General features: G+C 45.6%; 1 protein-coding gene across 1 annotated transcript; it reads left to right on the top strand.

The window, feature by feature from the left end:
- Positions 1-6,474: 6,474 nt before the first annotated feature.
- Positions 6,475-13,019, top strand: IGFBP1 (insulin like growth factor binding protein 1). Its single transcript, XM_057431563.1, has 4 exons — positions 6,475-6,931; positions 8,818-8,996; positions 10,649-10,777; positions 12,084-13,019. Exons 1-4 carry the CDS (start codon positions 6,490-6,492, stop codon positions 12,213-12,215), a joined length of 882 nt encoding a protein of 293 aa, XP_057287546.1. The 5' UTR covers positions 6,475-6,489; the 3' UTR covers positions 12,216-13,019.
- The last annotated feature ends 1,091 nt before the right edge of the window (positions 13,020-14,110 follow it).

Genomic DNA, 14,110 nt, shown 5'->3' with positions numbered 1-14,110 from the left:
ACCTGAAGATCATCCAGTTCCAACCCCCTGCCGTGGGCAGGGACACCTTACACTAGACCATGTCACCCATGGCTCTGTCCAATCTGGCCTTGAGCAGTGCCAGGGAGGGGGCGTTTACCACCCCTGGGAAATCTGTGCCAGTGCCTCAGCACCCTCACAGAGAAGAGCTTCTTCCTTATATCTAACCTGAACTTCCCCTGTTTCAGTTTGAACCCATCACCCCTTGTCCTATCGCTACAGTCCCTGATGAAGAGTCCCTCTCCAGCATCCTTGTAGCCCCCTTCAGACACTGGAAGCTGTTCTGAGGTCTCCACACAGCTTCTCTTCTCCAGGCAGAACAGCCCCAATGTTCTTAGCCTGTCTTCATATGGGAGGTGCTCCAGCTCTTGGTCATATTCAAAATCATGGTGATTTATTGAATACAGTCGAAGTCCTATTTGTAAAGAGAGGCACTCTTCTTTCACCTGTAACGAAGTGCTCTGGCAGTCTAATCTTGGCTTTTTGTTTTGTTTCATTATACATTAATTATATTGATGTTTTAATGTAGTAACTCTGTGTGATTGTGTTTGATGGCAGAGATTATTTATGCAGTATGTCAGGAAAAGCCTTGTGTGACATTCAATCTTATCTCCAGAATGATTTTGATATAACAACAGGTTAGATTAACCCCTCCATGTCTCTATCTGTGAAACGTCCACTCCTTCAAGAAGCCTTAAAACTGCTGACAAGTAGAGTTAGCAGCTTCACTTTTCTCTAAAGTGCTTGCTAAGGTGTATTTGCCCAAGAGTAAGTGCCACAGAGCGTGACCTGCCTGACTGACGGTGCTGTGTCCCACCGTTACTTTGTCTTCATGCTGTTCTCCCACCTCTGCCCCCAGAAAGCAAGCCCTGCTCCCCTCATACTGAAAGGTTCAGGGGGCCCAAGCAGAGGCCAGCACCTCTGATCATCTTTGTTCCTCTGGACAGCGTGAACTTGCCTATACTTCACTGTGGATCCCCTGCAAACAGTTTGAAATAGTAAATACATGTAAATGAAGGCTGCAGTGAGCATCAAAAGCTTTCACACTTGATAACTATCAGCCACTAATTCAACGGTGGTGATGCTAATAGCTCAGGCAGCCCTGAATCTCAGCAGCAGCTTACTTGGTTTCAGCTCTCTATGCAAGCATCAAACTCTCGAGAGCTAACTGAAGTCCCAGAGTCCTATCTCTCTCCTTTGGGGATAGAGAAGAGGCTCTGGAAAAAAAAACACTCTTGATAGTGCTAGCAATATTATTATACTAATGACTAACAGTAATGATCTTGCTGAAATCAGAAATGCCCCAAGACAAAAGGCAGGGGCAGATTTCCTGTCAAAAAGCAGCCGGGCAAACTGTTTTATTTTTGTAAGAACCAGTGCAGAAGGGAATAACCTAAATGTGGAAAACAGTTGTAAATGATGCAGAGAAATGGGCCCTCCTGTTCTAACAGCATATCATTTTGCTGTCAGTAACAGCCCTCTTGCTGAGAATTTCAAGCTGCTGTCTTCTGCTCTGCCTGCAGCCCAGCCCCTGTTCCTGTAGCAGGACAGGTCAGGCATGGACCCCTTCACTTACTGTGCTCTTGGCCCCTATGACTTATTCCTATTTTTATCAGCATTTTTAAAAGGATGAAAAGATGAAAGAGTGGCATTTCAACAGCCAGCTCATGGAAGTGAAAAGCCTCCGAAGAAAAGACTGGGAATTTGAAACATCAGCATCTCCACCAGTTTTTGGGTTACCAACAAGCTCCTCTAAAAATCCAGCCTCTATACTGTGAAAGAGAACAGCCACTGTTGCATTTCATGAGGTATAAACCAAGTCACATTAGTTCTTGTTGGCTGTTGTCCCATGGACACTCTTCCCCTAACCTGTGCAACTGGCTGTCACTACGATGCCCCAGTCTGAGACTGGATCTCATTTTTGTTCTATCAGTACTGCCTACTTTTCTCCCTCCTGCACATGGAAAGCCTTGTTCCTGGAAAGCCATGTATTAGTTTAGGGAGGAAAGGGGAGTTTTGTGTGTATCCTGGCTTTTAACCCATGTAACAGACTCAGAGATTAAGGTAAACAGTAGCCTTCTGTTACTTTATGGAACAGTAACATCTTATTCTTCACGTATGATGCTTCAATATGTATTTGAAAGTCCTATGACATTTAAATTGCTTTTAGAGTAAATCTCTGGGGAATTTGCCTTTCCTTTATCAGCATAACACAGCAACCAATTAAGAAAGTAAAGCTGACCGTGGTGAAGGCTGGAGACTCACGCCATCAGTGCCTACAGCCCTCGGGGACTGCAGTAAAGGGCACCTTTATTGGTTAGCAGTGCCCTTTTCTGTTTGTGGGCCCAAAGAGACACAGTGGCTGAAGAACACAAAGAGATTTAAATAGCTTATGCTAGTTTAGGTGCCTGGAGCCAGTGCTAAAGGGATCATTTACATTTTTCAGTGTCCCTGCTAAGCTCCCTCTGGTAGGCACTAAATAGCCTTTATTTCTATGGCTGGTCCCAGGGAATACCCCTACCTGAGGTTAGCGATGCTGACTACAGCAGAAGGGGTCAAGCAGAAGGTTTTTTGTATTAACTCTCTGCACAGGAACTCCCTCCCACTCTGCAGCACGATTTCAGCTTTGTTATACCACAGTAAGTCAAAGCGTTTCTGGATTATTTGTCCAGCTAGGCAAATTCACACTAGTGCCATCACTGCATGGAGCAGCTGGTAGTCATCCAACCATGGCCTGCGGTAGGATGACTAAAGGACTTTAACCTGTCTTGCCAGAAGAGCTTTATAGTTCTTAGAAAATGATTATCTGGCTGGTTTATGCATGCACAACATTGTGAACAAGGTGTTTTACCCAGTGCCCAGACACTTTGGATGCCACCAAGGAAATAAATGACTTTTTCCTCTCTTTTTATGAACCCAATGACCTAGGATTTGCTGCAGGACGTACATAGCCTTCCCTAGTTAGACTTGCCATGAAACAACCTCTCCCTGATCTTCTCTCCTTAGGGTTTCTGCAGTTTCAATTTTCGGTATTTCTAACATGTTTTTCACATCCTAGCCAAATTAATTTCTAGGGAAAAAAATAGCAAAAGTCAGTCTGCAAAGGTTACTGCAACGTAAGCTTGGAACACTTCATTTTCTGCATCCAGAATCTGATTCTGAAAGTCAAGCTTACCCAACCAGAATAAAAAAATAATACCTAAACCAGGCATATACATCATTGCCTCGAAACAGCAACAGTCAACCAATAAATGCTTGATCACATTATTCATCAATAACGTAAGCACTGCCAATGACTTGGATAAAAAAATCCACATCCATAGAGCTGAAATAAAGCATTTTTATAGGTTATAAATCACAGACAAGGAATTAAGTGTTTTGTATTTTTGTCCTAGCTGTTTCGCTTCATATGCTTGATGCTATACATGTGTGTGTATCACACAGTAGGTTTTGATGCTAAACTTACAATTCAGGATCAGTTTCCTACCTAAAGAAAAATAATTAGGGTATTCCATGGTTCTTTTGGGGTTTTTCAAACATAAACAGAGAAGCAGTCCCACTAGGAAATCATTTGGCAAGTCAATTTTTAGTGATTAGAGGATAAACATCACTTTTACACCAACTTCTATAGAACTCAGTGTTCTATAAGTCACTCTGTGTGGCTTTAAATTAAAAAAATAGAAAATCCCAAACTTTAACATGCAAAATGACGCCACTGGCTAAGGATAATGGAGAAACCAGTAGGAGAAATCTTGCAGAAAAGTAATCCTTGCCTAGGATTCATGCAGTGTCTTTTGAAGCATTCCAAACTGGGGGACAAGAGTTGGAACACAACTTTACATTGTGAAGGTTTTAACCTCCTGACTCTTATCTGTTTGTGTTCTTTAAAGCAATGTCAAGGTCAGAGATGGAGATTGGTAGATGAGTTGTAGTATTACATCAAACAGAGCCTACATAAACATATACACTACTTTCACTTCATCAATGTCCCATGGCCTATACGAAAGCATTGCCTTGCTGATTGATGCTGCCCTAACTTATCGTACCCTGTTCTAATATAGGTTTATTACATTTATATAAATGAAATATGAAGGCACTGATTTTTACGGGTCTAACGTTTGTGCAGAAGGACATCTGCTCACAAAGCCTGCTTTAGCAGAGTCTTAGGTTCCTTCAGTTTGATTATACAAAAGCCAGCAAGGGAAAAGGTGCTGGGCCATCCTTTAGAGTTGACCTTCAAAATAGCTTATATTCTACAGGGCTTTTTGTTTCTCTTTTTGCTTACCTGGGTAAGATGGAAAAAATCTGGCTTCTAAAAGGCTGCCAGTTGTTAGGAGTTGCCTGGGCAGTGCAGACACTGCCAGCTGCTCAGCAGCGAGGGAAGATCTGCCCACAGCCTGAAAACATGATGGTGCTTTGGAAGAATGAGATTCTTCTGAAACTAATGGAAGATTTGTGGTGCAGGCCTGTCCACCAGACAAGGACTCTGTTCTTTCATGAGGTGTCCTTCTTCATTTGGTTACTTAAAACTGACCGGGATTGATAAGTTAAAAAATCGTTTTTGGAAGGGGTTTCCTCTCAGTTCACGTCCTTTTTGTTTAAAGACAGAAGCACTGCAGGCAGGACTGTGGCAGTCACCCTGGAGTACAGCCATTCCAGGGGCAAGTAGCTTGTGTTAAGCAGTCAATAGTAGAATGATCCTCAATTCTGTTCATACAAAGCTATCTAGCACAGTAGCGAGACGTACATAGATAAGTGAATGAATACGTGCATACACATATACAAATGCATATGAGCTCTTTGGGTCTTTGTCACTTTACAACGGGGTTTACTTTTCATTTGTAATTTTTTTTGTAGTGTTTCTTCATGAAAGGGACATTGTTTTGCATTGTTTTCTTTCTCTCTTTGAGAGAGGAAAGAATACATATTTCTGTATACTCTTCACGTTAAACGGTAAGAGGATTCTGATTTACTAAGGCAGATGTACAAGCAAAAAAAGTCAGAAGTGGAAGGGGGAGAAGAGCATTAGAGCTTGAAGAGGCTAATTGCAATGGTTTGTAGAAACTGCCATGCCCTGGTTTTCAGCCAAAACTTGCTCATAGTCAGACATGTGAAGTCCACAGAATTACTCTAAAATCTGTAAAATCAGTTTTTTTTTCAAAGTTCTTAAAAACGCGTGTGAGTTTTAAGGGCTGCCGACTGTGGTGTAGCCCTAAAGCAACCTGAGTTTTTCTTCTTAAAGATGAGGTGAAATAGCTGAGTGAAACCTTCTCAAGTTGTAAACAACAAGAACGCTTTTAAGAACTGAGTTATGGATATAGGGGGTTAAAAATTCACTACATTATAAGTAAAACCTTTGGTATCACTACTGGAAAACAAAGAGAGAATAACAGAACGTCAGACAATGCTCTGCAGTTCTGCTTCACATTCTTGCACACAAATGATGTATTTACAAAAGAGAACTAAATGCACCCCCCCCCCCCCCAAAAAAAAAAAACCCAACCAACCAGAAATCATACGACATTAGACAACTCGACATTGGAATTTGCTATTTCAAGCTCAGTACATACTGCAAATAGCAGGATAAAATAATCTGTTCAGCACAGTGAAGTTTGAATACTTTTGCCTTTATTGTAGTGACAACCGCTGTGTGAAAAGGAGAAAAGGAAATACTCCCCCCCCCCGTTCTCAGGTGATACATGAGGAGATGGGAAGGGTAACAGGACAGACAGAAAAGCCAGTATCCCACTTATTTCTGTGGTGTTTGGCAAACCCTGGTTTCCCCCAGCGCAGGACTGGTACCCCTCTCATCCCAGCAGCAGGAGGAAAACTGGGCCCAGGCATGGGGGATCCCTCCAGCTTTGAGCGTGCAGCCCCTCCCGGAGGTTAACGCAAGGACTCCTACGTGCATGTGTGCAGTGGTTACAGGGATCCTGATGGCTTTATTACCCCTGGGGCCTCCTCTTTGGTATGTCAGTGTCCTCCTAACCTGCAGCCACATGATGAAAATTAAACAAGGGCTTGCTGCATGTGTCGCTGTGGAAATACGAAGTCAGTTGGTTCAGTTTCAATGGGATTTCCCTCCTTCCCTCCCCTTTAAAAAGCATTTGTATTTCGAGCAATGGTCAAGAACAGGAGACGTTTGTGACAAGAAAGGAGAGGTGATACCCTCCGCTCCTCTTCCCCTCTGCCCGTTTCCCCTCCACCCCCCGCCACATTTTTCCTTGTTAACTGTGCTAGGGCAGAGAGGTGGGGGTGAGGGAATAAAAGCATTCCTGCATGTCTGGAGGAGAGGGGAAAAAAAAAAGATAAAGGGGGAAAAGTGAAAGGGGAGGGGAAGAGTGGTCAGGGACTTGAACCGCCAGTGAAACGATGCTTCTCCAGCCCTCCTATTCAGATAATAGTTAACTCGGGGTTAAAGATTAATAGCCAGGCCAAGCACTGTATAAATGGCCCGGCCGAGCTGCATGTATGCGAAGGGAGTCCCGCTGCTGCCCAGCCTGCCGAGTGCCCGCTGCGCGGTCCCAGCTCGTCATGGGCAGCCCGCGGGCTGTGCTGCACCGCTGCTGGCTGCCGTCCCTGCTGCTGCCCGCGCTGCTGGCCCCCGGCCCGGCCGGCGCCGCTGCCCCGCCGCCCGTGCACTGCGCGCCCTGCACCGCCGAGAAGCTCGCCCTCTGCCCGCCCGTCCGGCCCGGCTGCACCGAGACGGCGCGGCAGCCCGGCTGCGGCTGCTGCCAGACCTGCGCCCTCGGACCGGGGCAGCCCTGCGGCGTCTACACGGCGCGATGCCGGCAGGGGCTCCGCTGCCACGTCCCGGCCGGAGAGCCCCGGCCGCTCTCCGCTCTCATCCGGGGCCACGGGACGTGCCTGCCCGCCAGCGAGGCCGCGGGGATGAGCACGGCGGACACAGCAGGTACCGCGGGGATGGGCATGGGGACAGGGCCGGGGGGTGCGACGGGAGCTTAGCTAAAGGAGAGGAGTTAGGCAGGCGTTGGGAAAACAGGGAAGCCGGGTTAGCGACTTCCAGGAAAACGTGCTCTGACCTGCGGCGAGGCGAGGCGCATCCTGGTGCACAGCCAAGGGATGTTTGGAGCTGGCTATCCCGCCACAGGCAGCGAGCAGGGAAACCCTAAGCAGCAGTGATGGGGCAATGCAGAATAATCCAAGTAAGGGTTCTGGGAAGCTGTAGACTCTGTTTTTCATAGAATCCCAGACTGGTTTGGGTTGGAAAGGACCTTAAGATCATCCAGTTCCAAACCCCTGCCATGGGAAGGGACATCTCATGCTATATAAGGTTTCTCCAAGCCCTGTCCAACCCGGCCTTGAACACTGCCAGGGATGGAGCATTCACAACTTCCTTGGGCAGCCTGTGCCAGTGCCTCACCATTCCCACACTAAAGAGCTTCTCCCTTACATCTAACCTAAATCTCTCCTGTTTTAAGTTTTCTTTATTAGTAAACAGTAACTAGAGTAGGACAAACGTTTTGCAGACTTTGTTTATGTCTGTCTCCACAAGTCAGGATAGAGAATGGAAAGACCTGAACAGGCCTCGTGCCTGGCTTCATTTCAAGAATAAAATGTGTCTGAAACAGTGCAGTGCTAACCAAACTATCTTTGAGCAAAAAGACATACCAAGCATCTTCTACTGTGTGATGATCAGGAACATCTTCAGTGTCACATCATAGAATCATAAATCACAGACTGGTTTGGGTTGGAAGGGACCTTAAAGATCATCCAGTTCCAACTTTCTGCTAGGGGCAGGGACACCTTCCACTGGTAGTATTGTTATTATTTTCATTATCATTACTGCTATGTTCATGCGATGGTGATTAAGGGAACTCTGTAACATTACAAAAATAACCCATTGTTGGCTCAAAATGACAAGGGCCACTGGGGCAGTGAATGGACTCTTCTTGTACTTGAGGTGGTGGGGAGGGAGAGAGAAGAGTGACTGAACGGTTTAAGCCTCCTGCAGTTAAAAAGGTCCAGTGTTTGATTTTCTTTCTCTCCACCACACCCCTTCTTTTCTTTTCATCCCTCTAGTTTTTTCGCTTTCCCTCCTCAATTTTCCACCTCTATTTTTTATTAGACATTGTTAAAGGGAAAACCGGTGTTTTTTAGTCCAGTGGATGATTGTTTGCAGTTATTTAGACACATGTCAAGCTTTTATCCCATGATGAGTGTCTGCAAGAGCTTCTGTTGCTTCCAGTGGGAGAGCTCACACATGTTGAGTTAAGCATTGGTGCACAGGCCGTGATCAGGCAGATCCAAACAGCTTCTGCCAATCCCTGGCTATTTGACCCACTGCAGGCCAGCCTAAGCCACTGCTGCCTCCTGTGAATTGCTACTTCTTCTTATAGGAGGCAAGGCCTGGAACAAAGTATAGGATGCCATGGGATCAGGTCTGGACCAATTCCTCTCCTGAATAAAACCAGAAGCACATCATGCTGACAAAAAGCTAAATTCAGAACCAGTTTAACTCCACTCTTTCCTCATTTAGCACTGTGGTCAAAAATTCTGTGCATTCCTAACAGACTGGCTGCAGCTTCGTCTTTGATTTCAAAGGATCATAAAATAACCAACTTGTTAGGGAACAGCTGACGCATCCTCCTATGAATTTATGACCAAAGTTTAATCTGCTCTGCTACACATGTAATTTATTGCTCCTACAAGAGCTACTGGATCTGTTTTAGATGTTACATTTTGTTGTTGATGATGCTTCTCCTTTACCTTTTAAACTCTGAGAAATGAATGCAAAAGTTCACTGAAGATGTTCACCTTAATATCATTCCTTTCCAGACTCTATCGAACCTGACGATATGCCTTTGGAAAGCACTGAAATGACACAGGATCAGCTGCTGAACTACCAGCTGATGTTTCCCATCGGTCAGGACAGATCCATCCCCTGGAATGCCATCACTGCATATGAAAACATGAAAGCAAAGAGAATATCTGAACTCAAGAAATGGAAAGAGCAGGTGGGTTTCCTCTTCAAACCTTTCAGAAACCATTCCAGAGGATGCTATTGATTCAAAATACAGAATGAGAATGTGCATGAATTCTAGCAGCAACACTGGGATGTCAGTATTTTGGGTGGCCAGCAAACAGACCTTTGGAATGCCTTTGTCAGATGCTTGAGGAACAGGCAAAAAGGCAGGGAGTGATAAAAACAAGTGTGCATCAGATGTGTCCTATAGGACTCCATGCAGAGGCTGCATCTTTCTCTGTATTTGCTACCAGATGATAACATGGGCCCTTAATTTGCAGGAGCCCATATAAAAATCTTGAACTCCTTTTGTGTTTTAGTTTAGTTAAAAAATAAAAGGCATTCGTCACTGGTCTGATGCTCAGTGAAATAAAAGAGAATCCTAACACACAGTTATTGATGAGACACCGATGCAAGCCAAGACAGTCTCACTCTGATCACAAGGAAACACTGTCAAATACATGCATGTAAAGAAACAGACAGTTCAGCCACCAAAGTAAGCTTCTGCCTTCGACACCGTGAAATCGCAGTGGGTAATGGGGGTATGGGGCCTTTGCAAGCAGGTCCAGGTTCCACTTGAGGGCACCAGAGAACCACATTTAGACCAGTCCCAGGCAGCCAGCTCGCCCAGCAGCACAGAGCAGAGTTAGAGCTGGGCACCAGAGCAGCCCAGTTGCCTAATGGTCACAGACAAAATGGGGAAACAAAAAGGAAAAGCCTACTAAGCACCACCCCACCTTAAGAAGCTTCATCGCGCACCCAAAACAGGACTTCACCACTGAGTTAGTTTGAACTTAGTATGAGCACTGTTAGCTCCAGTTCTGATTTTTTTAGACTTCCCCCTTCACCCAGAGCCACAGATAAGCCTGTTGGCTTGAGGAGAGCTTATGTGAGGGGCTGACACGGGAAGGTGTTGCAAAAGCAGAGAGAATGATCATTTTCACTCTGAGATGTGTTCAGTCACTTCTTCCCTTTCCCTCATTGAAACACGTTAGGCACTATTAACGCACAGCACTTGCGACTTGCAAAAGGGAGTGAACCAACTGTGAAAACAGCAAATACTGCAAACAGCTCTTCATCCCCAGCTCCTGGCGCTCCGGGTCTGTATCTGGGAGCCACAGGGGTGCTCTCTATTCTGCTTTGGCGACAGCTCTGTCCTGGACAAAAGATAACAAACATTCTGATGTTTGTTCTTGCACTGTCTATATATGTCTTGCACCTATTCTCCATACATCAACAGAGCACAGGGCCATGGCAACCCAGAAAACGTGGCTAGTCTCACGTACACCAGCCTCCTAACGTGCACCTCCCCATAATAGGAGAGATTGTACCCTCTGAGCAGTAATGTGTTTACTTAGCACAGGTTAAATTTCCTTGTGTGGCAATTTAAGGACTTAAATCCTCGTGTTTCTGAGGACAGAAAATACCTCAAAGAATAAAAACAAAGGCCTAAATGTAACACCAGAGTTTTCTGGCTGTGGTCCTACTGAAACAAGTAAAAACTCCATGCAGAGCAGCCCGGTGCACATTATATGACTAATAAACGTTTTCGGCTTTTTTTGCTGGCTTTATACTGACCATTTTCTGCTTAGCTGGTCCCTGTGTGATTTTGGTATCGATAATCTCCTTGTGGTATTCCTGCAGGGACCTTGTCAGAAGGAGCTCTACAGAGCCCTGTATAAATTGGCAAAGGCTCAGCAGAGGAGCGGAGGGGAGATTTACAAATTCTACTTGCCCAACTGCAACAAGAATGGGTTTTACCACAGCAAACAGGTACGTGCCTTTTCCCCTGTCTGCTCGCAGCTCGGGGAGCCTGACACAGCCAGCCCTTTCACAGCCCTCTGCTCCCACACTCGTGAGCCTGCAGCTGCTGGAAAAGCAGGTTGTGAAAACAGCGATCCTTGGGAGTGGGAGCAGATGGTTTGTCCTTCTTCTCTTAAAAGTGAGCCGCACGCTGTGGGCTGACAGCAGCGGAGCAGGAGGCTTTTCCATTCACAGAACAGGTGCACACAAGGCCCTTTCCAAAGTCTTTTAACCCTCTCTGCTCCCAGGCCAAACCAAGCTCCACGTACCTGACCCGCCAGCGTAGTCCCAGCTGATAGTCACAGAACTGTATCACAGGATGCAAGCAGGGTTGGAAGCACCCTCACAGGGAAGAACTTCCTAATGTCTAATCCCAGTCTCCCCTCTGTCAGCTTAAAGCCATTCCCCCTTGTCCTGTCACTACATGTCCTTGTAAAAAGTCCCTCTCCAGATATCTTGCAGGCACCTTTTAGGTGTTGGAAGCCTTCATAATATCTGCCATACTGTGTGCCAAAGATATATTTGCATATATAATCATCACTATGGAGGAAAGAGGCTTTCAGCTCCCAGGCAGTGAAAAAACTCTCTGGAGCAAAACTAACCTTCTGAATAAACTAAAAATGCTGCTTTGCACTGCCTATGGATTATGTTATGTGCTCATTTCCATTATGTTCTCAGAAAAAGCCATTGCAAGTTACACTGAGAGTAACTAAGGCTCCAGACCTCCAGCCACACCCTTGTAACCACAGGTCATGCACACAAATTTAGTAGGTCTGCATAAATCTGTGCCACCGAGACTCCTTGGTTTTGGGCACAGCACCATGGTGTGACTCGCAAACACTGTGACCTGGGATCTGATCAGGGACAAACAGAAACCTGTTCAACCCCCTCCCCTATTTGCCTCCTTGTGTGATGAGCCAGACCATCCAGTCACTGCCCTCGCCCCTACCAGCTCGTAAATTCTGCCTTCCTTTGGTTTTCACGCTGGAAGATGTTGCTGTTTTATACTGCTGCTTACCAAGGAGCGGGCAAACTCTCTTAGAGCTAAAGATGCTGTTGTGGGAGCTGAGCCTGGGTCACGGCTCCCTAACCAAGCATGTTGGTCGGAGGCTGTGTCAGAGCAGGGGCTGCTGCATTTAGAGCACGTCTGTGCCCAGCAGGTCCCCACCTTCTGATGATCCCAGTTCTGTTCAACACCTCTACCTGCAGCACCTCACCGGTGACCTTCTGCGTACAGTTACTTACCGTGGGCTTTGCTTTGCTAATACTATTCTAGTGTGAAACTTCACTGGATGGAGAGTCTGCTGGATGCTGGTGTGTCTATCCAAAAACTGGAAGAAGAATTCCTGGATCTCCAGAAATGAAAGGAGACCCCGAATGCCAACAGTATCTCAACTCGCAGGAATAAAACTAACCACGTTCACCCACACCAGGGTTTCTGTGGGGCCTGATCTGGTCAGGAGACATTTCAGTCAGGAGCTGTTTCAATAAGGCAATTCTATGCACCTGAATTTCAGCATATGAGTAACCCCATAAAGTAGCTTTTTTACTGCACTGGAATTACTCAGATGCTCGAGTGACAGATACGAGCAACTGCAAGATCAAGTCCTATAATCTTGTATATTTTGTTTGTATAATATTATAGATACTCATGTGTAAAGCTGTTGAATTATTTATTTCACAGTGCGTGTATTTTTGTCTGTGTGTGTTGTTACTAATTTATAGCCTCAAACACTTCATAACTTTATATGTAAATACTTAATATTATTGCTCTTAAATGTATGCATCTTATGTTGGAGGAATGTTGCTACTTAAAACTTCAAATGGCACAACTCTATTGGGAAAAACAGCTTGTAAACTTGCTTTTTTTTTTACTATGTATTTATAGACATAAAACTGAATTTAAAACCCTATCTTTCAGTAGAGAACGCGCTTAGAAACTTATTTAAAACCTGTTTTGTTTATGTATCATGTTGCTTTTGCACCTCTGTTTCAATGTCAAGCTGTTTCTTAAAAAAGAAAGTCTAACCCTTGATTATACACTGAAGCTCCTGATGGGACAGGATTTGTTTCTGTTTTCCAAACATATGCATGGGATAAATGGCAAAACATAGCGGGATCTTCTGTGCCACCTTTGACAGGTGGAAGTTGTTCACATGTTGACATTATCATGTTATTTAAGATGTGCTATTAAATAATGTCTTCTACACTGCCCCGGTCTCTTGCTCTCTGCATGCTCCCATTCAACAGCCTGACCTCAGCAGGAGAGTGCCGCAGCGGGTGGGAGCGTGGGGGAAACAGGTCCCTGGCACATCTCCCTCCTCTGGTTCCATCTACTTCCAACCTCCTGCTCCATTTTCCTGCAATGAGTTTTCTTTTGCTCTCCCCACCCCATTCCCCTTCTACTCCTGCCCTCGCCAATCCCATCTGTGCTCTGCAAGCCTTTGCCTTGGGCAAAGCAGCAGCCTCCAAGGGAAGGTGTTTAGGAAGGTTTTCTGGCTAGGAAAGCTGGATGCCTTTCTCCACAGACAAGCCCAAGGAAGCAGTATGAGTGTTTAAAAGGCAACACTGAGACCTAGAAAGAACCATTTCCTGCACAGAAAGTTAGAGATCATCAAAGTGAGGCTGGTGAAAAGCCTGGCCTTACTCTTTCTGCTGAAAGCAGACAAGAGGCTCCCCCTGGTTCGGGATGTGGTCCCTCTCCCTTCCCCGCATGTCCCTTCGACTTAGTTGTTGCAGAGAAAAAGAGAAAGCAAGTGACTGCCATGCCCGTTTCTAACTGGTTTTATCCATGGAGAATCTGGTGTGGGAATTAGCACATCCCAGGGGTAGAAACAAGCTGCAGCAACCCTGCCTGAGAAAACAGCCTGGCAGGAGGGAAACTCAGCATTAAATCCTCCTGCCGTTCGTTGGCACGAGCTTTGGGTTTTAAAAGGGCGCGGGAAGCGGCTCGTAGCAACGGCAAAGGCAAAGCATGGGGATCTCTGCTCTCTGATCCCCGTTCTGTGGCATCACACGTTGTGCTTACCCAATGTGCTGGCTGTATTTGTACGTCAGTATCAGCTGATCTGACTGGGGTCTAATAAACTGCTCCAGATTTAAAAGCACGGATAGACTACTGAGCTTCCCTGTGAAGTGTTTTGAGGTCTTCCCAAGGAAAGCACTGCAAAAGCAGTTGGTGATATTGGCATTATAAATAATTTACATCTAACCTGCCTGTAATGAGCTACAGTGAGACCCAGCTAAAACTGTGTTATACACTGCATTCACCATGTCAAAACACCTGACAATCACAGAATGATA

This window comes from Pezoporus wallicus, unplaced genomic scaffold (assembly GCF_028554395.1).
Source record: "Pezoporus wallicus isolate ANWC-B61680 ecotype Strahan unplaced genomic scaffold, APGP_CSIRO_Pwel_v1 scaffold_11491, whole genome shotgun sequence".
In the NCBI taxonomy this organism is placed as follows: Eukaryota; Metazoa; Chordata; class Aves; order Psittaciformes; family Psittacidae; genus Pezoporus; species Pezoporus wallicus.
This window is presented reverse-complemented; position numbering and strand designations above follow the sequence as displayed.

Excerpts from the sequence above, each read along its gene's own strand:
- IGFBP1 (XM_057431563.1), top strand. The coding sequence starts at position 6,490 with ATGCGAAGGGAGTCCCGCTGCTGCCCAGCCTGCCGAGTGCCCGCTGCG. Across the intron at positions 8,997-10,648 it reads TCAAGAAATGGAAAGAGCAG|GGACCTTGTCAGAAGGAGCT; the intron begins GTGGGTTTCCTC and ends GTATTCCTGCAG. Across the intron at positions 10,778-12,083 it reads GGTTTTACCACAGCAAACAG|TGTGAAACTTCACTGGATGG; the intron begins GTACGTGCCTTT and ends ATACTATTCTAG.